This window comes from Strix aluco, chromosome 6, assembly GCF_031877795.1.
Source record: "Strix aluco isolate bStrAlu1 chromosome 6, bStrAlu1.hap1, whole genome shotgun sequence".
NCBI classification, from domain to species: Eukaryota; Metazoa; Chordata; class Aves; order Strigiformes; family Strigidae; genus Strix; species Strix aluco.
The window spans coordinates 13,435,901-13,457,675 of NC_133936.1; the positions used below are offsets into that span (position 1 = coordinate 13,435,901).

Here is a 21,775-nt window from a genome sequence, read left to right on the forward strand (position 1 = left end):
CCATACATACACCTAAAGAAAAGAGGATGGTCTTGGTGTCTTAAATAATCTTGTGATATGTAAATAAAAATTGGCTTGGACGGGAAAGCTGCTGTAGAGATTGAAACCCAGCTGACGGACTGTGGGCATCGGGCAATCGTTAATGGGAACATACAGGGCTATGGGGAGGAGCTGTTTGGGGCACTGCAAGCAGTAATGCAAGGTTTGACTTTATTTAATATCTTCATTAACGAACTTGGAGAGGGTGCAGTCAGTGTGTTAATTAAACTAGCAGAAGATATTAAATTGGGAGGTGTGTCAAAAAAAAACAGCCACTGGTGTAGAAATAATGGAAAATGACCTGAGGCAGTTATAAATGTAGAGAGGAAATAGCAAGGTGAGATGCAACATGGGGAGAAAACAAAGCAATCTTGAGGAAAATAATCAAAAAGCAGCTATTTAGAAGGTGGGAGATATTTGGAAAGCAATGACTATAAGAGACTGAATGAAGTTAGCAGATGGCAAATTAGGCCCAGTTTTTACTTTTATTTCTATTTTTACTACTTGGTTGTTTTTTTTTTTTTGCACCACTGCAGTTACACCTTTGCAATTCTCAGTCTAAATGTGGCGCTGTGGGCTGGCACCAGGCTGCATGACTTGTGTTGGCAATTCACCAGAATAAGCAGCTCTGAGACCATCTGAAAACTCAGGGCTGCTTGCTCCAATGTAACTGCAATGAGGCAGGGAGAACCTACAGCCCATTGCTGTGGCCTTACTAGTTACCATCTGCTGAAGCCCAGTATAGCCCAGTTACTCTAGATGATCATCTGCACCCAATGTGATCTATTAAACTTAGTTTTAGAAGGCAGTGATTATACCTCTGGTGAGTTAGTCTGAGTACTAGTGCATGCACAAGGGCAGGTGTGGTAGCTCAACTGATGAGCCCCTGTTGGCCTTATACGTGAGGGACCCAGGAAGGGCATACGCCAAGGCATAGTAGTGCAGCAAGGAAACAGTTTACACCTTCCCACGCAGCTGAGATCATGTCTGCTATGTCCTGTGCACCAGCTATATTGGGAAGCAGCTTGGGGCGGCCCTGAATTCCTCTTTTGTGTCTGGACACAACGTCATGGTTGTTGCCACCACCAAATTACTGTCAAGCCAGGGATAGCTTTAGGCTAGACACCTTCACTTGCCAGTGGAAGATTGCCATGAACTCCTCGGACTTCAGTTTCCAGTTCAGAAAGATACTCAAACCTGGATTTAGCTCTAAGCAGGAAGTCGCTTCAGTTTGCCTTACTATTACATACAGTTTGTTTTGTCATCTTACTCATGTGCGTAAAGTCAGAGATGTGCCAGAGCATCTTTCTGACAATGGTCCTTTATATTGCCAACTATGAAGGTTTTTATAAGTTTAAAATGGCAGTAATATAACCTTACTCCCTCCTAAGTATAAGGATAAAATAGCTATTTTCAAACAGCTATAGAAAACTGTAGCTATTCATTTTCTTATAATTGAATGTTAGTTCCATTGTCAACCTGAGCACAGCTACAGATGCTGCCGTCATTTGGGGGTTGTTTAATTTATTTACCAATAACAGTGAACAAAGAATTTCCAGTCTAAAAATATGGTAAGCTTCCATCCAAAAAGAACATGCAATCATAAGTTTAGTGTCCCAGTGGGATTTTTTTGTATCTCTTTTCAAGAGGAAAAACCTTCTTATATAGAAAATAGGTTCCTCATCTGTACATCTACACTTCACTGTAAATCCTGCAAACAGCCTTATTGAATTCATCAGAAAAAAACTCAATACATAAACCCTAGCTACTGCTACCTTTGACTTCAGTGTAGGTGGAGCTCAAGAGTTTTTATAAAAGCATCAATTGAGATAGTTTGTTTAGTGTAAGACACTAAGCAAATTTTAAAAAAAGATTGGGAAGAAGAATCATTAAAGTCTTGGCTTGCAGTAAATACATGGGTCTTATAAGGTCTTTTTGGCAACTTTCCGTCTTTCCAGGGTCATTTGTAATGCCTAGCTCGAGAGGCACAGCAGTGTTGTGTTATCCAGTTGATCAGAAGAAAGGGAGAATGTGGGTGGGCCAGACGTCATTTATTTTCTTGGTGTCAATTATTGCCAAAAGAGGTTATTTTAGTCATACGGTTTATTTTGTTGAAATGTAATTATTATGCTAATTATTTCCAAATTTACTGGTTAATTATCATTCTGCGATCTCTGCCTTGGTACTTCCAGAGATGTACAAGCTGTGGGAAATGTTTCATAATATTAATATATATCCACAACCTTCCCTAAGTCATTTTGCTAACGTTCCTAGAACGCAAAAAGTAACATCCTTTAACGAGAGGGCATGGCTAGCTCCATAAAATAGCTGATCTGCATTGAAAAGGCATTTTGCTCAATCTGATTTCACTGCAAGAAGCAAACAACTTAAAAGGAGAACAGAAGAACCTAAATGTTGGATCTTGGCCTCACTACATCATTGCACAATTCCCTTATCCCTCCATTTTCCTGTGGGATGAGGGGGAGTAATGGCCATCCCACTGTTGCTACAGGAAGGCTGCTGGATGCCGTTCCAAGGAAAATTGGAAAGCCTACCTCAATTCTTTTAGGGCTAATTGTGCGACTGAGTTCAGTGGGAATGTTTTTTCTTTGATTTCTGCAGAGGCAGGATGCAGGATGAACATAGGCTTCATTTGGATATTGCTAAGAGGAATGGGCTGGCTACAAAGTTGCTGTCTGCTACCTGGACCCTGATTTTAGACCTTGGCCTGTGTCCATGGTGAATGGCCAGGGTTAGCATTGGTTGGAGTTGTTACCTTTGGTTCCTTAGTGCCCGTGCTCACTTTGTGATGAAGGAAAAGGAAAGTTTTTCTTTGTAGTACACTGTGAGCTTCAACATTACAACCAAACTTGCAAGATGGAAACCTGCAACTATGCAGTCCTGGCACAGGCGAGTCATCTGATGAGTCATGCCCATTGGAAGGGTGTGCGCTGCGTTGTTCAGCCTCCTCAGAGGTTAAAGTGGTGATAACTATAAATGCTAGACGTAGGGGTTTGAAGCTGCCCAGGAAGGTCACCCAACTTTTTCTTTCTTCTTTTTACCTTTTTAAAGAGGAAAGTGTCATGGGTAGGAGGTGGAAGAACCAAAATTACACCTGTCGACAGAGAAATAGTGGAGAAACTGTGAGGTTGGGGGAAATTGTCCTTGCTCACTGACTTCATGAGGACTGTGGTGCTGCATAGCTGGTGAAGATAACCTACAAAATTGCTGACTTCCCCTACACCACCCCCAAAATAGAAAAGAAGATCTGAATCTCAGAGGAAATTCTGAGCTCCAGAAAGCTGAGTGCTTTCTGCGTGAGAAAATTAAGGAAATCTTGCCATTGCATGTCACCCGGTGGGAACTACTTTATGGCCCTTATTTTGATATTAGTTGTTATGTGTATCAGATGCTTTTTAGAAGCATCCTTTTCACTTTAGCTTCTCAAAAACTATATGGAATTTCTTTTAATTGGGGGTGGGGAGGTGGTAGCCTTTTAAAATCAAGTTTCTAAATTTTCGTGACTGTTTATTGAAAATTGAAGCATTTGATCTGTTTATGTGTGTAAGAAATGTTTATACAGCTTATACATGCAGCTGTAGGATGGGAGTAGTACTGAAAGTCCCATACTGTTACACATGAAGATGTTTTGATACATCTGGGAAAATGTAAGCAAGTAGGTCAGTGGATTATGACTTAATGGTTTGGAGCAGAGGCAGAATTTGGGGGAGTAGTTGCAAGGCATTGCTGGAGAAAAAGTAACAAATGGAAAATCTGAATGATGACTTAGGCTAAAAATATCAATGGAGAAAGCTGAACAAAATTAAATGTATGCATATGGCACAATACAGTCATGTTTAACACATCCAACACTTGGCTCTACCTTGGGAGAAACAGCCTGCAAGTGCATGTTAGTACTTTGCCTCTGGTATGAATAAATACCAGGGGGCAGAGCAGCACACAAAGGGGGATATCTGTAAACTTTCCCCTTAGACTCTTTGAGTTCTAACTAATTTCTAGTACAATAGCAAGAGTGATAACAAATTGTTTACCTATTTCTGTAAATATTGAAATACTCAGGATTCTGTTGTGCTTGGCATAGACATTCTCTGGCAACAAGACTGGACCTTTTGATTAGTTGACAGATCACATACAATGGAGAAAGCTGCTGCTGTTCTACATTCTCTTAAAACCATATCCATCTTAGTCCATCTGAAAACATCCCTGCTTGACAAAACAGAGTTCCTGGTCAGAGAAATTTTTTTATATATTATTCGTATGCCCACATAACATAATAAAGGGTCTTTTGAAGAAAGCCGTTGAAGTTGTGCCTGCTTTTGAGTGATCCACTTGGTTGGGTTAGTGTGTGCTGGTGGCTTACTTTCTGCTAACACATTCTTGAATTGAGGTTAGTGTGAACAGACTTGAAGAAACAAATGGTATCAAATATGCCAGGATGGCATGGCTCATACTGAAAGGGAGGAAGCAGGTAAAAGTATTTGAATGATGCATGTTGAGTTTCTAGTTATTAGTTGAATGGAGCACTTTTTCTAAGCACATCCCGCAGATTTTTATATTAGCTCAGGGTCTGGCCTCACTGTTTATGGGGAATATTATGCTTGCACAACTACCAGAAGCTTCTTTGTTCTCAGGGCAGGATAGGTCCTGAAATGAGGCCAAATGAGGGCCTGAAATATGTTTCCCTCAGTGTTTGAAATACATTGTGTGTATGGCACAGAGATTTTGTACCAAGTGATGTTTCAGGAGTAAACGATCAGGTTTTTGGTTCTTTCTGATACTCCTTACTGAGCAAGCAATCCTTGAGGTTGTAGCTGGTGGCAAGGGGAGGCATTAGTGTTTGATATGGGAGGGATCGGACAGCAACAAGGGGAAAATATAGGTTGAGTGTGAGGAAAGGTGTTATCAGTAAGGTCTGGTGGGTGCCCAGATGTCTGACACGTCTCCCTGCCAGGTGCAGGATGGTAGTGCAGAAGGGCTCAGGCAGTAAAGGCAAGTCTTTCTTCCTTCCCCATGTCTAGTGAGGACAACCTGAGCTCTAGTGCTCGCTGTGCTGCCTTAGTCAGCTTGGTTACTGCAACCACAGATAAGTCTGTGCAAAAGCACTGAAGGATTGTCCCCTCTAAGAGGACTTAATGGACATTGTCTTCAGTAACCACTTCTTGGCCACTGTAATATTGAGGACTTGACTCAGAGGTAGCTGAGGTGAAGAGGCACTCACAGGAGTTGGGCTGTGAGCAAGGGTGTGGTCTGCGTTAGTTTTTGTGATCAAATGTAGTTATGCGGTGTTGATGACTCTTGGCCTTTCCTGTTGGGACTGATAAATATTGGTGGGAACACCCATGGATGCAGCAGGCTGTCCTCATCCCCACATTAACTCCAGTGAGTTCAGGTTGTCAGGAGGCTCTGACCTTGATGGCATAACCCATGTAGTGTTGGGGGAATAGCTTCCAAGGGAAAGTCATTGGCCATCTCTGTACTGTCACAGCGAAGAATTGCAGGACAAGAGCAAGGGTTAAAGCTCTGAGTAGAACAACACAGGAGCCCACCCAGAGAGATTTAACTGCGCGCCTCTTCTCCTGCAGTGCCTTCATGAGTGTGTGTGTGTACATCTCTAAAATTCACTGCTGCCTAATTTCCCTTCTTCAAAATATCAACCAATATCTAGTGCCAAGGAACCTAATCATCTATTTATTAAAACGAGACAGACAATAAGTTTGTGTGGGGAAATGTTAAGGCAGTGCACATTGATCATGCTGATTTAGGATAGTACTGCTATCACAGCATTTCCGGAGACAAATTCTTTGCAGCTAATTGCATTATAAATTCTGCTAAACCATTTTCATAAGGTATTTCCCTAAGATATAAGCCCTCCATCAAAAATAAAACCAAAAAGAGCAAAGGAGCAGTTGTGGGGTTTTTTTCTAATTAAATGTTATATGAAAGTAAGACAAGAGAGAGGAAAAAATGCAAATCGTGTTAATTAAATGCTAAGTCTGCTCTAAGAGGCTAGTTTTAAACACCATGGGACATGTTGAAACTCAAACAGATTTTCCAACTGAAAGCCAAAAAAGTAGAGTCCTGAGGTCTTTGTCCTCAGATCAAGATGGTCCTGAGCCATTCCAGGTCAGGATTTTGATGTCACTAAATTTCAGAGGTGGTAATCCTGGCATGTCATGAATCTTAACTGTCCCAAAAAGTGACCCAGATGAGGCCTGGATGCTGGACCAGCTTCAAGAGAGCCCAGGGAGTGCGACAGTGGGAATCAGCCTCTTCTTCCTCCTGCTGTGGTGGACCGTGGCCATGGGTTACGCTGCCTGCAGTGGGTATCCTGAGCTAGAGACACCGGTAGGAAACAGCAGTCATCGTGTACAGCTGGTATGAACACCTGTGGTGTTCACCAGAGAGCAATTCCCCCAAATCCTCAGTGGTAGTACTTAGCAAAGTGCATATATACAGGGGATCTCAAATGTTTTTATCAAGCTGGGTCAGAAGACACTGAAGCATAGAGCAGTTAATTGGATTTCCCAAGGAAGCATAGCAAGCAGCGGAGTACTGAGCTTGGCTTCCTTGTTTCCCAGCCTCCAGCACAAAGCAGCAGACTGTTGCCCACACTATTTTAATATTTCTTTGGGTGGCTGGAAGCAAAGCATGACATTTCTTTTCTTCCTTTCATATTGAAGGGCACAAATTCTCATTCCTTGGAAATATTTGTCACTTTGTCACTGCGCCTATACAAATTCTCTCCTTGGTTCCTACAAGTGATGTGCTGTGAGCTCATTTTAGACTCCAGGCAGGGAGGGATCGCAGTCAGACCAGGAGGAGGCTGGGTCTCCTCCAGTTTTCATGTAAGAGATGTTTTAGATAATGCCCATTTCCAAAAAAGTTATTTGGTAGTTCAGCAATTGGGAAATTTCTTTGCCAGGGTACTTTTGCCATAGGAAAGCCTTTCCTTATAACGCCTTCTATGAAACTGGGAGTTGCAGCTCCCAGGGTATCTGTAGCTGTCAGTCTGCTATTGGATTAGAAGAAATAATTTTCTTTTCTTCCTCCTCCTCTCCCCCTCCCCATGCAATAAAATTATTCACTTACAAAGAGATTGGAAGATAAATGTACTGCCTGTGGTCTTGTCTTTGAGCCTACGGGTAGCTCTGATCATTTCAGTGGTCACAGCTGGGATGTGGCTAAGCCCTGACTGTGCCATGGGCATGTGCACAAGGCGAGATCCCGCTCACTAACTGTAGCCTCCTAAAAGTTGGGCACCCACTGTCGGCAGGTTGCCCTGCTGCTGCCGGGGCTGAGGGGACAGGGGCTTCCCCAGACGACAATTTTCATCTGCACCTGCCTTCATACAGGAAGGAGACTTCTCCTCGCCTTGCCGACAGAGCCACAATGCCTGAAGCTTAGGTGGCTGAAGTTAGATGGGTCAAATAAAGCTAATGGAGCTCGGTATTTCATGGACTTGAGCATTAGTTAATTAATTTTCATCTTTCCCTGAGCTGGGTTGGGTATGAGGTGTTGGTCTCAAGGGGGAACTGAGGTAAAGTGGTTCCCCCAGGAGCATAGGATTGTGGCAGAACAACCACTAGTTCCCAGGACTAGTTGCCTCATTAGACCTCTCCATCTCTCTGCTCCAGACAGGAGAGACGCTCATACCTTCTTTAAATGTGCTGTACCCCGATCATGAGGATGCTGTAGCAAACACGCCTAGTGTTGACTCCCAGATCAAAGGAGTGAGTTCCCTGCATGACAACCATTAAAGGTGCACGTAGGAGCAACATAGGCCAGAGATATGTGTAAGAAATTTAAGCCAGGGTTTAGTTGAAAAAAACTGTCATAGAAGTTCCTCAGCCAAATTCACAGAAATCAGATTACTATAAAGATGCAGGAGAAAGTTCTGTAAAATTATTGCATATCCCTCCCCAAATGGGATTTTATCCTTGTGCATAGGTAACAGCTGGCGTAGCAATGGGCTTTAATCTGGGGAGAGGGGGACATCTGCTTGCTGGTGGGAAGAGTAATAGTAATTCTTGGAAAAGGCAAAGAAGGGGGGAAGAGGGGAGGGAGAAAAAACCCATTTCTGAATTTTTATGGTAAAAGGGGCATTTGTGGTTCTCATTTTTTATGTTATTGTTGCCAACAATTGTTACGTGGTTGTTAAATTTTTTAAGTCATTTTAGTTTTTCCAAAAGTGACCATGATTTGTTACTTATACTGTAGCTTACAGAAGTGACACACTTAATATCGGGGGGTCCAAACCTGGATATCTACCAATGGAGATGGAGATCAGGTAAATGCACACCTGCTCTTCCAAAGAGAAAAAGCTGCCGTTTGGCAACTGGTTTGAGAGGGAGCTGCAGGCTATAACATGAGCATTTTGGAAGAGATTAGATTGAGCGCTGCCATTAATCACCAACTTCCGTGTAGGCCCAGCATGGTTCTGTGTGACAATGATGTTCAGACAACACGCCATCTACCAGGAGACTCCAGGTCTCTGGAGAAGGCTCTGGGTTCTGGCCCTAGCAGTAGCTGAGCACGTGTCCACCCAAGGAGACCTGGCAGGAGCTGTGGTCCCCCGCAGACTAGCCCCATAGCAAGTACGATGTACCATCTTACTCTCCCAGCCGGAGGGAAGGCGGTGGTGGCTGCAACAGAGACCATGATGGAGAAGGCAGGTGAGAGGGAGGTGTCTGCAGGTAGAAAAGAGTAATTATGTGGCACCATTGCCATGCCTGTCATCTCCTCTTCTCTTTTACAGACACTTAACAAGAACAATTTGATACCAGATGACAGGACCAACTTCTACCCGTTGCAGCAAACCAATGTGTACACGACAACCTATTATCCCAGTACACTGAATAAATATGACTACAGGCCTGAGGCCTCCCCTGGAAGGACCTTTACCAACAGCTGATGATGGACAGATCCTACAGGACTGGATCACTTCCTACCTGAATTTTTTTAAAATTGATTTTATGGACCAAATATTGGCCCAGCCTCTAGATGTAAATATTGTACAGTAGGGTCTTTTTTTTTTTCCTTTGGTTAATTGTATTTCTTGTAAACAGCACATCTCCTTACAAGGACAAAAATGCATATGGACTATTCTGCAGAGCTTTTGTGGATATTTGGCTGGAGATGGCTCTTAACTACTGCAACTGTTTATGGCTGGAAGACCAGCATTGCTGTCCAAGGCCGACGTTGTCAAGGAGGTGGCTGTGTGCTGGGCTTTGTGGCCACCACGCAGCAGCACGCGACACACAGGTGCACTCTAATCAAGGCAAGGGGTGGCCTCCTGGGGCAGGGGTGTCTGTCTGGTGAGGAGTATCCTTCCTGGGACAGGATAGCAATGGTGCACTGGATGACACGCAGCTCATGAGACAGGCCGAGCAGGACTCCATCGTGCCAACAACTTGAAGAAAGTTTTCTTTTTCTTTTCCTTTTTTTATTTTTGATCTTTTTTTAATCTTTCTGCAAAAAAAAAAAAAAAAAAAGTAACTTTCTAGGGCAGTGTTCCCTGTATCTTCAACAGAATCTTTTCATATTACAGGAAATACTCTCCGCAGCCTTCTTTGGTAATATGCAGTTCAGCTGATGAGAAACAACACACAAACAAAGTGCATTACCCAAAGAAGCTTTCCAGAATGTTTCCAGTCTTAATTAAAAGAAAATTATACAGGCAGTGAGACACTAAGAAAAGTAAATGTTGGAATAACATCGGAGACATGAACTCGGAGTGCCTAACAAACAAAGATGTTTATATCACTGGAAAAAAAGATGTGATGATTGCCGCACAAGAGCCATGGGCTTTTTTTCTTTCTTCCTTTTTCTTTTTTTCTGAGATAGTGTTAACTCTTTTTGTTCTAGCTTTGATCCTGATTGTGTCTGCCAGAAAAGGCGACTTTAGAGACCATGCTCTTCTTGTGGGAAATCACCATGCTTTGGGCTAATTTTTCCTCTTGTTTTATTGTTGGTTTTTAGTTCATTTACTTTCAAAGAGTGAATAATTCTGACTTTGCAGGGGGAGGGTATTTTTGTAAGGAATGTTTCCATAGTCTGACATGACCCAGAAAGTCTGCTGCACATTCTTATAGCGTCTTCCAGTCAGTACTCTATGAAATAGTAACACAGCTGAGTAATGTGCATTGTTTGCCAATATTTCTTTAATTTTCATGAACAAAAACAACCCAACAAACAAATGCTGCTGCAGCTATTGAAGTAAATTGGGGCGGTAGCATTATTAAACAGTATATCCAGCCTTGAAATGTAATTTTGTGTATGTGTGTGACTGTGTCTATAAGAACTGTATTAGTTTGATGCAGAAGCCATGTTGTCTACAACCAGATGTTTGTCTGACATAATTGTTTGGCAAAAAGGAAACTTATTGCTGGTGCTTAATGTACAATTACATCCAATGTGTTAGCAACGTGAACAAGTACACCGCTGTTATCATTCAGTGTTTCTAAATATTTATAATGAACTCCTGATGCTAAGGATTTTAGAATGTTGCAATACTGAGCATGAGATAAAAGTACACCCCGAAACGCGCATGAGCTCCATGTGGTCCCGAGCTTGGCTTTGTTGTCTGCATCTTACTCGAGCAATTTCCATGCCCGTGCTTGGCCATTGACTCGGCCGTGTTCCCAGCAGTCCCGTTTGTCTTCGCTTTATTTCAGATTTCGCTGTAAGCCGACACTGATCGGTTCTCAGTGCTATTCCTTTGCAGTTGCTTGTTTGGAAGCCCAGCTTGGGCTGTGTACTCAGCTCTTTCATGTAGGCGGCCGGTAGGAAATGAAGAAAGACTGTGTTACTTCATGACAAGTATATTGCTTTTCCTTTGAGGAAAAGCCAACATGGCTCTGTAAGCCTGTGTTATGGTGGTTTGACCAGAAGGCAAGAATAAAGTAGCCTCCCATTTTTAAATTACTTTTTTCGACTTCAGTTTGCAGTGATTGAAGGCTGTAGGGATATTTGTAATAAAGTGGGGTCATTAGCACTGCCACGACAACACCTTAGGCTCAGTGGTGCCCATGATTTTCAGCCGTTGTTTTTCTAATTTAGCAGCTCATTCTGCTTCTGCTCTGGTCTCATGAGGTGAAACAGAGGAAGAGAGCAAGAGAGAGGTGCCCTTAAATAGATGTCCTCACATTTGAAGCAGCAGGATCGGGAGCTGCTGCAGACCTCAAAGCTCTGGCTGAAGCAACCTGCTGCAACCCTCCAAGTAGGCACAGCAGCTCAGCAGCCCTGACCCTGCCTGGCAGCGCAGCCGGGGTGAGAGCAGCAGGAGTGAAGCGAGATCGCCAGGGAAGCAGGAGAGCACCAGTAGCAGGTACCAGCGCCTGCATGGAGGCTCTTCCCAGGCCCCTAAATCCCATTTGAGGAGCAATGTCTTTTTGCCTCATGCCATAACTCATCCACCTTGTCTCACTGAATTTCTGTGCCCCTCTCAGCAATGCTGAAAATCCTGATTTAGAGTAGTTCTAACAAGTATATAGCCCAGGGGTTGAAAATTATTACATTAGACTATCAGGATGGGATTTCCCAGCTTTGATTTATGTGATTCAGAAGAAAACATTGGCTTCCAGGATCACTCTAGCAATTGTAAAATTAAAGCCATCTCCAAGCTTCCCCTTCAGAACATTCCCTGTATCAGCACATTCTGCAATTACTATGCACGTGGCAGGATTGCAGCTGGAGTCTGGGGGGATGCGAGCAAGTAAAATCTTGCAATTATTTTAATTTTCTATTTTTCCTTTCTTTTTTTCTTTTTTCCCCCTCCTTAAACATTTTTCCATTTTCAGCTTCACAGAATAACATGATGTAAATTGATTTATTTTCCCCAAAGTGCCACATACCAGCTGAAATTATTTAAATGTTCAGCTCACCAAGATAGGTCATTACTGCCATTGTGCTCAGGAGGTGGATATTTTGTAGGCTGTTGGAGGGCAGATGCTTTGAGGGTGGTGCATGTGGTTATAGTTTCACCAGCCATCCAAATGGATTCATCCCTTTTTCAGATAATTGGCAATCACAGCAAGGGTCTGTAGACTCCATTCAAGCAGAAAGTAGAATCTAGGAGAGAGAAGAGAGAGTGAAAAAAAGAAATCAGAATGCTTATTACTCAATTAATGTTTGTATGAGAGTGCAGTTCTTTAAGGACTATGTTAATGCGGTGTGAGGGTTGCATTTTTTATGAGCTCTCTAATGCGTGGCAGGTTAATGACACCATGTACAGTGATATTCTTGCGATCCAGGTAATTCGGCAGCTTGATCATCAGGTCTGTAATATCTGTAGCAGCTTGAATTGCTCCTGCAGCTGGATGTTAAAGTTGCTAAAATTTCCTATTCCTAAGGCCATCTTAAAGTACACTGGAAATGCATTTAGTTCAGGAGCATTGCTTTCCAAAAGACTCATCTTGCTGTATTTTTTTTTTTCTTTCACTTCTGAGATAGAAAAGGACCCTGGGCAGTTCCTATGTTGGTCTAGAGATACTGGTTCTCTGCAAACCTTTTGGATAGGATTCAGGTATACAGTATGTAAAATATGATGGAAGTCTTAATCTTTAATTAGGCCATTCTTCTTTCTTTTTCCATGGAAGTGGCTGCCTTTCTCCCTCCAGAAGGGGTGTGCGCGTTATGGTGTTTTCCAGGTTGTGTTGTGCCATTGCTGGTGGGCTTTGCTTGATCAGCTGTCACCCAGCAGAAATAACCTGTGCAGCTCACTAGTAGACAAACCACTTGACCATCAAATCACAACACAAGAGGTGCTGTTGCTCTAAGAGTGCACTTGAATGTTCAGCATATGAGCCAGGGCTGCTCTTAAATATATGAACTATACAGATGCTATAGGAGAAGAATATGTATTGTCTTACCACCACTGTTCCTAATGCCTTACGTTCAGAAAATGAGATGGTTGGTTTGAGATCAACAGAGAGTAGGAATGGAGTCCATGTCTGATGCAGACAATTTGACACCTCCAGTGTTAATCTGATGTTAAGCCCACCTGGAGAGAAAATTGCTGTCCACTGAGATTGATTTATTCTTTGTACCAAATGTAGTGGGGGGAGAGTTATATATATATAAATATATATATATATAAAAAATGTAAATGTAAAGTTTGTGTAACAACTTACTCTTTTTTTGTAATAGTGTATACATCTATCAGTGGATAGATACAGTATATATTTATAATATATACACACACAATATATATATTTAGCAAAATGCCTGGAGAGGAAACTTAGAATAAGAAAGGCAGTGCTGGTATTCAAATTCCACAGGGACAAAGTGAAGAAAAAAAACCTGTAAAAATCTAGTATCCTTTCCATTAGGTTTAAAAAAACACTTTTAAGCTAAATGAAATATAATATTTTAATTGAAAAGAAAATTGATTTTTCTAGTTAGAAATGCTGATTCCCCCTAAATCATTCTGTTTAAGAATGATTAAGAAAAAGATTCTTGTTACTGCTTATATTTTCTGAATAAGCCTCCCAAATCTGTCATGTGTATCACTCTATTGTTTTTGTAATTATAAGTAGGGAGTAATTGTGCAAAGAAAATTAAAATAGCAAGTAGGAGTAACAAATATTGTACCATTAGAGCAAAAGACATCATCTATTAGAATGGGGAAAATGTCATCTTCCATGTTAAAGAAGTTAGTAACTGCCTTCTGAGTTATTGATCAGCATTATAAGCCTTGCCTTATCGTCACACCAGAAGGTTTTAGTACAAAATTTAGGGAACAGAAACCCTGCAAACCCATGGCTTTAGTTTTTCAGAAGGATCCAAAAAAGCCACCAGGCCATGGGAGTCAGGCACCTGGTGCCCTGAGTGGCTTTGGATCTTCCAGCGTTAGTGGCCGAGGCTCAGAAGCTGTTGCTCGCCCTGTCACCCTGCAAACCCACCCATATGCATGGCAGGGCCTAGCACCCCTTGGAGCTGTCTGGAATAATGGGGAAATACCCAGTAAACTGGGTGTGAAGGATTTATTTTTTTCCAACAGATCACTTTAATGCCCTCGTGAGCAAAGCCCAGACTCAAACAGGTGAATCTTCCCCTTAAGCTTGTTAGGAGGAAACTTCAGGCATCTTCAAGAGCAGATATGGGGTAGGTGAGCAAATCCACAGATATTGGTGCTGCCTGACTGCCAGAACCCTCAAACTGGACAGAAACCCCTCTGGAGCTAGGGCCTTGCGGGACTTACCCAGTCTCAGCTGTTCTGCCAGGAAATTCCTCCTTTGGACCCTTTGGGAAATTTTTATGTCTCCATTAGTCCTGGCTGGAGGAGCAAAACCAGCAACCCACTGTTTAGCTACCCACAAATACAAGTGCTCAATAGCATTCAACACAGGTTTGGGTCTTGAACTTGATTTTATTTCTGTTTTGCCTCCAGCCTCAGTTGCAAATTCACCCCTGCTATTGGAAAGGGTTCAGTGTTGTAAGAGCAGCATTTGGCTTTCTGAGAGTCCCAGCCGCAGTTTGGTTTTAAACAAATCTGATCATGAGAAGTATTAACACTGCATTCTGGTTCTGAAACCTCCGTGAGTGGGATGTTCTTAATTCGCATGCCACGGAGTCAGGCAGAGGTCGGCATGGATGGGCCATTAATAACTGAAGCAAAAATGTTTTTAGTGCTAAAATGTCAAACAATGTAAAAGCCAGCCAGCTGCATGACAGTGTGGTTTCCATCCACACACCCCTCCTTAGATAACACCCAAACCTGCGCATACTTAAAAGCGAAGCGGTTAATTAGAAGCATTCCCACAGAGGAAGCTTTAGGGAGGCTGAATGGTATGTGAGATGGAAATGATAGGATTGAGCTTGTAATTGAGGTGGGAGAGTGACAGATGCAATACTGGATCTTGGATACATGGGAAATTATTATGTGAACACAGAATGCTTGCCCCAAAACAGCAAAACCTGGAGAGTATTATTGGACTCTGTTGTGAAGGCACATCACCCTTCCTATGCAATTGAACTTGATCGTACTTTAGTATAAAGGTGACCTAGACTGTAATCACTGCCTTTAGACACTGTGAATTTTTTTTGGGTACTCTGTATTTTTATATATTGTACAATGTAAAGAATAATTCAGAAATAAACCAGACCAACCTGGCAAGCCTGCGAGTTATTTTCCCCCGCGGCTGACGTGTGGTGGGGCTGGGGTTCCCGAGCAGCGCTGGCAGGACGGGTCAGCGGGAACGCGGAGGAGCTGCCTCCTGACACTGACGGCCGAGTGCAATGCAAAATTCACTCAGCTGCTTGTGCGGGGCTGGGGAATTGCAGCACACGTCCTTCGTCCTTCCTCCCTGTCTGCACTCTGGCTGCATCCTGAGGCTCAAGTTTGGATTTGTCATGAGTTGTAGATGATGTGGTTACAAAATTGTGTTATTAACGCCAAGGTCTGTCACTGCAGTTCAACTCCCCTCCCACACAAGCCCGAATGTTGGAGTACAGCTCCACACCAAACCTGGGGTGCGTTTGAAAAATGGTATTTCCGAGTAAGGTGCCCAGTGAGGTAAGATCAAATCTGTCTGAAATTCGTGGTGCCAAATCCACGTCCAGTTCTGCAGTACACATCTCCCCTCTGCTCCCCAGCTCTCCACACGTGACACCAAGTCTCCAAGGACACAACTGCTCACCATGCCAAGGAGACGGGCTGGCTGCAGCGAGCAAAAAAACGCTCATCTTCTGCAGAGCCTTTCAGGTGTACGTGCTCACTTGCAAAGAAATCCTGTCGCTGCTCCTTCTCAGGCCCTACATATTGATGTGAAAAGTTATAAAAAGCTGAGGGACACGTTTTGATTGAAGGATGATTGTAGCCTCGTATTGAAGAACGTTATAGCTCTTGTTGCATTTATTAATCAAAGTAAAGACCATGAAAAGTGACAGAGTCAGGAACATTTTAGTTTATGTTCCGATACAGCTCAAGACTTATATTGAAGTTTCATACAGAAAATTACACCATAATGTCGTAAAAAATAGATTGGATTACTAATAACCTGAAACGTGCTACACCTGCATACATAATACTTTAATCCTACTAAATCATAAGCTATCATTTGGGTGTTTTCATATTCTCAAGTGTGCATACAGGAATTTCTTTTCAATGCAGACCATTAAAAAGTAATTGAGAGGCACAAGATCAGTAAAAACAAACTTGCTGTGAATAAGATGGATTTTTTTTCCCAGTTAGTTTGCACGATAACATGGGGAGGTCATTTCTGAATGGTTTTGCTTTGCATCAAGACAACCTCTGTGCACAATTGGAGCAAAGTATCACGTTGGAACCTATTTCCAATTTCCTTAAAATCTGTCTACCACAACATTTTTTTCCAGCTGCTAATTTGATTCATTAACATAAGAGTTTCATTTGTAGCCCCAGTGCATTTTGTTCTCTCACCTTCAGTACGCATCCCAGCTGTACCCTTTTCCCTCTTTAATTCTTAACTGCGTGCAGTAACCAGTGAAAGCTTTGTTACCTTGCAGCTTCCCCATCGGCTCTTTATCAAGCCGAAGCCTCGGGGCTGTGCTGCTGGGGGTGGGCTGCCCACCAGCACCCACTGCCCAGGGGTTTGCCGGGGAGCACCCACAGCAGCGTGGGCAAACACGGGGCCCTGGGCCGGGGTGCGGAGCTTCCTGCAGGGACCACAGCACCGTGGCCCCCTCCGACCTGCCTTTGGCAGTGCTCAGAGGGGTAGTATTAGAAATGCAGGAAAAGGAAAAAGCAGGAGGTTCCTCGTGATTCGTGTTTGTGTGTTTCCTCCCAGCTCCCTGCAATAAATGCTTTAGGGATGCCCTGAGCCAGATGTTGTAGTGACAAACTTGTCCTCACCCTGTCCCTCCGTATTTTTCTTCTCCATCAAGGGCTGGAAATGTCTGTGGCTGGTGGGGCACTTGCCTGGGCAAGGGCACAGCCAACACTCAGCATTATGGAGGAAAGGAGGGACAGGGAATTGCAGCCCGGCCCAGTTAATGTCAGTGCTGTGGAAATGTCGGAGCAGGGACTCGGATGAACGAGCTGTAACCACCGCAGAGCGGATGAGCAGCTGCGTATTGGCACCAGGGCGTTATCAAGAGCAAGTCGTGTCAGACCAAGTTAATTTCCTCCTCTGAACAGGCACCATGTCCTGCAGATAGTGCAGAAATAAGAAATATCCTGCAGTCTGATTTTTAGTAAGGCTTTTGACTCTCTCATACACGATCCTCATATGCTGTCAAGAGCGGTGGCTGGGCAGAGCATCATGCAGACACCTTCCTCGGAAAGCAGTCAGGATGTGGCAATGAAAAAAAATCCCCAAGTGGGTCTCCTACTGCTGTGCCCAGCACCCCTACTAGTGCCCAGCACCCCCACCAGTGCCCCCAGCCCCACCAGTGCCCCAGCCCCACCAGACTCCCCAGTCCCCCATCATGACATGATCACAAGCCCTGGCTCCAACTCCTGCATTTCCCTCTGCCCATGCAGGCATTTTGCTCAGCTGTAAAAGTACATGTGGCTGTGCTGCCATGACTGGGCACCGGGACAGTCCCCAAGCTTGGGGACAGTCCCTGAGTCAGCTGAAATCAGCTCAGTGCAGCCACCGAGGCACGGAGCTCAGCACAGAGCAAGCATCCTCAATGCGGATGAGAGTTAACACTCGCCCACCAAAGCGTTGCTTCCTGTGGTGTCTTGTGTGTTTTTTCCCCTCGAGTGTACAGTCAAGAGACCACATGCTCTCAAACACACAGCTCAATTACCAAAAGCTTTGGAGATTCATTAAAAATGCTGTTCTGCTAACAGTTGAAATGCATTTTGACATGGTTTGTTTTGTTCATTCATAAAAAGCCACTTGTGGAGTTGTCATTGCACTTTCTGTTTAAAAAAGCCGAGGTTCAAATTACTCAAGAAGGTGGCAGAGTTCAGCACTGCCCAAGCCTGCTGCCAAAAGAAAAAAACCCAACAGAACCCCATCACACACACATATACCCTCCTCACCCATCCACCCCCCCCCACCCCTCCCAGTATGTGAGGTGAGGACAAACAATAAATTCCTTACATTGTCAGAAATGGAGAGGATCAGGCTATGAGGGTAAAACATCAGCCCGTTTTCCGGGACACTCTCCCCCCACACTGCCTGTCTTTGTTTGGTCAGCTGTCAACCCTTCAATCTGCTTACGATTTCCCCAAACCAAATTGTTTTCCTCTGGAGAAAGGACTGAATCAGGCAAAGGTAATTTTGTTTGTTGAGATAAAAGTCTGAAGCTGGCTCGTGGGAGGCTGACGGCAGCTGGGTAGACTCGCCTTTTTCTGCTTCGCCCTGGTGTGCTCGTAAGGCAGGTTTATATCACAATGTTTTTGTTGTGATTGACCCTATGTTGACCACCTTATGGCAGCAACTCAAGCACATGTAAGATTAGCTTGCTCTCATTTTAAAACTATAAAGACCAGAAGGAAACATTTGCGTGCTGCACACCAGCCATGCCACAACCACCCCTCAACTCCATGGTGTGCATCTCTACAGAACGTGAAAGACACAACTTGTCGGTTCCTTGCACCAACTGAAGCAGATCTGGTATCCAGCAAACACTTCAAGCTCCTTCTGGTTGCGGGGCAGAGGTGTCTCCTGGCTAAGGACCTGTGCCATACCACTGTTGCACTTCAAAATAAGCTTTCTGGAGATTTTCAAGGTCAAACTTCACAGTTTATGAGCCGGCAATTAGCTGGAAGCAAAAAGTAGAAAAGTAGTCCTGGTTTTCCATCACTCTGGAGACAGTGTGGTGTCTCCCAGACCGGGGTTAGCATGGACCATGGTGAACAGCAACAGGCTGTCAAGGTTCGATACATCTAACCTTGCTGTATTCTTCAATTTTTAAACCTCCCATAGTCATTTCCTTGCTGTCGTGGAAATAATGGAGCCAGCAATGGATTGCTCCCCTCTCAAGCACAGGGTAATGAACAGCCATCAGAAACATTTGATATTTCCATGATGTGAAGCATCAATGGCCACAGAGAAAACTGTACCCATTTTTGCAGTACTTAATTTACTGTCACGAGCAAGCAATCTGTATGAGAGAGCAGGCATAATGCTGATACACTTTTATTACCCTGGCAGGAGCCACATTATTGTTTTCTGTTTTCGCATTTCTTAGCAACAACATTTTTTTGTTCATAGATTTCTTCATAGCAGCTCAGCTGAAATTATTTTTATGTTGTACCCAATTTACATGCTGACTTACATCAGCCTGTCCACGAGCAAGACCCTTGCTTTCTGCCTGAAAGCCTCCTGGCAATTGCTGCTGTCTTCTGCTGTTCCATCACTCCCGTGGCACTGGAAGAGACAAACCTCACTGCCTGGCGGAGGCCACCCATCCCGGGGAGCAGCTCAGTCCCTGGCAGTCCCCTCCACGCCAGGTGCTGTCACAGCCAAGGATGGTCTGGAGCTAATAGGTATGGACTTGTGCTCTGAGCACCACTTCTGCGCACCAGCCCAGAGACCCACACTCCTGCCCCTGCCAAGATAAAATCATCTTTAAGTACCACGTGAGTGTCCAAGGTAGGATGAGCTGCGATGCTTTAGCATAAGCTAAGACCTATTCTGAAAATCTCTCTTGAAAAGGTCTTTTCTGCACTTATGTGGCAGCTGAAGTCATTTCTGTATGAGGCTGTGCTGTTCTACACCTCTGCTGCTCATCTGCTCAACACAAACCTTTCAGAGCCGCCCTTTCCTTTGCCTACCAGAGATGCTCTTTCAGCACCAAAACTCAACTGTGAAGCTACGTCCATAATCCCGACCCTCGGCTCTGCAAAGGCAGGTTTAGGAGAGCCCTGGGGAGAGGTTGAGGTTCCAGATGCAGTGGGGTCAGTTCGTTGGCTGCTGGCATTTCCTCTGCCTGCGCTCACCTGAGCCCCACTCGCAAGGGTCCCACCGAGGCAGCGTTTCTCCACGTGCTGCCCATGGGAGGTTTGCATCCCCTGCCCACTGCCTTTCAGTGCCCAATCCACACACTTATCATGGCTGTATGTCTGGGCCCAGGCAGATGTATGGACAGACATATGGACGGATACGCTTACTCACAGCGCAGCCCTTGCAGCTCCCAGGGAAGGGATCCAGCCCATCCTGGTGCCACCAGCAGAGCCCCTCCAGCCCCGGGACCTGCCTGCAGATACAGAGCAAAGCAGAAATATCCCAAAAAGAAACCTTGCTGTGGCCATGGGACCTGCTGCAAAGCCTCCTGCTGAGAGTCCGGGACTACCCGGGGCTGCCCCACCGCCATGGGGCCATGCTCCTGTGCTCGTTTGGCTCCTGAAGAGTTAAGGAGGTTTTTGTAGCCCTTATCCAAGGATGACTTCACTGGGTGACTGGCCCGCACCAGGAAAGGAGAGTGTGCTGCTCCTGGCAGCTTGTGTGAGGAGTCCTGGCATGGTGCACACTCTGGGGCTTTCCCTCTGCCTGCTCAGGCCCAAGTTGTAGCAAAAAAAAAAAAAAAATCCCTTGGTTGCAAGTTTGTGTTCACATGGCGGTGGGCGCAGAGTAACACCAGCAGCGTGTGTCAGGTAGAGGCTAATGCCTTGATTCCCAATGGAACTCCCTGGCTGCAGCCCAAACGGTGCTCCTGGAGCAGGTAAAGCACCATGGCCACTCGGCCCTCGTGACACCCCAGTGGGAGAGCAAAGGCAGACCCACCCCTGCGTGGGGGCTGCTGCCGCTGTTCCCCAGCGTCAGTGTCCGCCGGTGCTGGACTGCAGCCCAGAGGTGCCGAAACACCCACACCTGGTATCTGCAAGTGGCCCTGACTTTTTCTCCAGACTCTGTTGGGCCCGTGGCCATTAGACACAAGGGATCAGTGAGCAGCTCCTCCACATCTGGCCACATCTGGGCACAAGAGTGAGTGCCTGCACTCAGGCTGGCCCCCAGCCCATCCGCCCCTGCAGGGCCTGTCTGCCCATGTGCAACTCCAGCGTGGTCAGAGAAGGAGCCACCAGCAAACACCCAGCAAGGATGTGCTGATTGGGAAAGAGAGAATAAATGTCATTTATATGCCAGGGAGACAACAACAAAAATAAAACAGAAACCAGGTAAAAAATCTCTTTGAGAAAGGCTGAGCATAAAGGGGTTCACCAACACACAAAACTGCAGCAGGGATCCGAGATGGACCAGAGATGTGAGATGGGGGATGGATCAGCTCTCATCCCCCCAAGGACGGAGATTTCCCTAACACTGCAAAGATAAATAGGAGCAGGAACTGTATCATTAGAGGAGCCTTAAGCTCCCATATATAGCCTGGAAAGAGACTGTTGCTAAGAATAGTGGGGCCCAGATATTCCACAATACGAGAGTTGACAGATTTCTTCCCAGCACTAGTAAGATGTGAGGCTATTTTAAACTTGCCCTGGTAAGTAGTCAGGGGGTTACTGAAGAGTTGGTCCTAGAAAATAAACACAGATCAAGAGACCCTGGGTTGGGTCCATTTCAATTAAATGCAGAATAAACATGAGGAAGGTTATTACAAAGGGTCTCCTTTCCAGAAGCCTGAAAGGAGACACTAATGGTGGGAACCAGCAAAATCAACCAGCCTGCAGCACCCTGAGCTGCGAGCTGGGATGAGGCAGGGTGTGAAACCAAAGTTGGGACGGCGTGGTGGGGCAGTGGGGGCTGGCACTGCCACCAGCGCCTTCCCCTGCCTCGGTCCTGTTTGCTGGGGGCCCCCCTGCCCCAGCCTACCCCCTGCGTCCCTCGGT

The 21,775-nt window shown here is 44.8% G+C and overlaps 1 protein-coding gene across 11 annotated transcripts in view; it reads left to right on the forward strand.

Moving 5' to 3' along the window:
* The window catches only part of SEMA5B (semaphorin 5B), a 291,486-nt gene that overhangs the window by 262,365 nt on the left and 7,346 nt on the right, over positions 1-21,775 (forward strand). For 4 of the 11 annotated variants that reach the window (XM_074828733.1, XM_074828734.1, XM_074828736.1 and 1 more), the window contains 3 exons: positions 7,695-7,790; positions 8,278-8,347; positions 8,485-8,791. The exons of 1 other annotated variant lie outside the window; for it this stretch is intronic. In XM_074828733.1, the coding sequence (XP_074684834.1) occupies positions 7,695-7,790; positions 8,278-8,347; positions 8,485-8,651 (333 nt within the window). In that variant the 3' untranslated portion in view covers positions 8,652-8,791. Of the gene's footprint in view, positions 1-7,694; positions 7,854-8,277; positions 8,348-8,484; positions 8,793-8,815; positions 15,176-21,775 lie in introns of those variants that run through there. 6 more of the 11 variants (XM_074828740.1, XM_074828738.1, XM_074828743.1 and 3 more) reach the window with 6 other exon arrangements.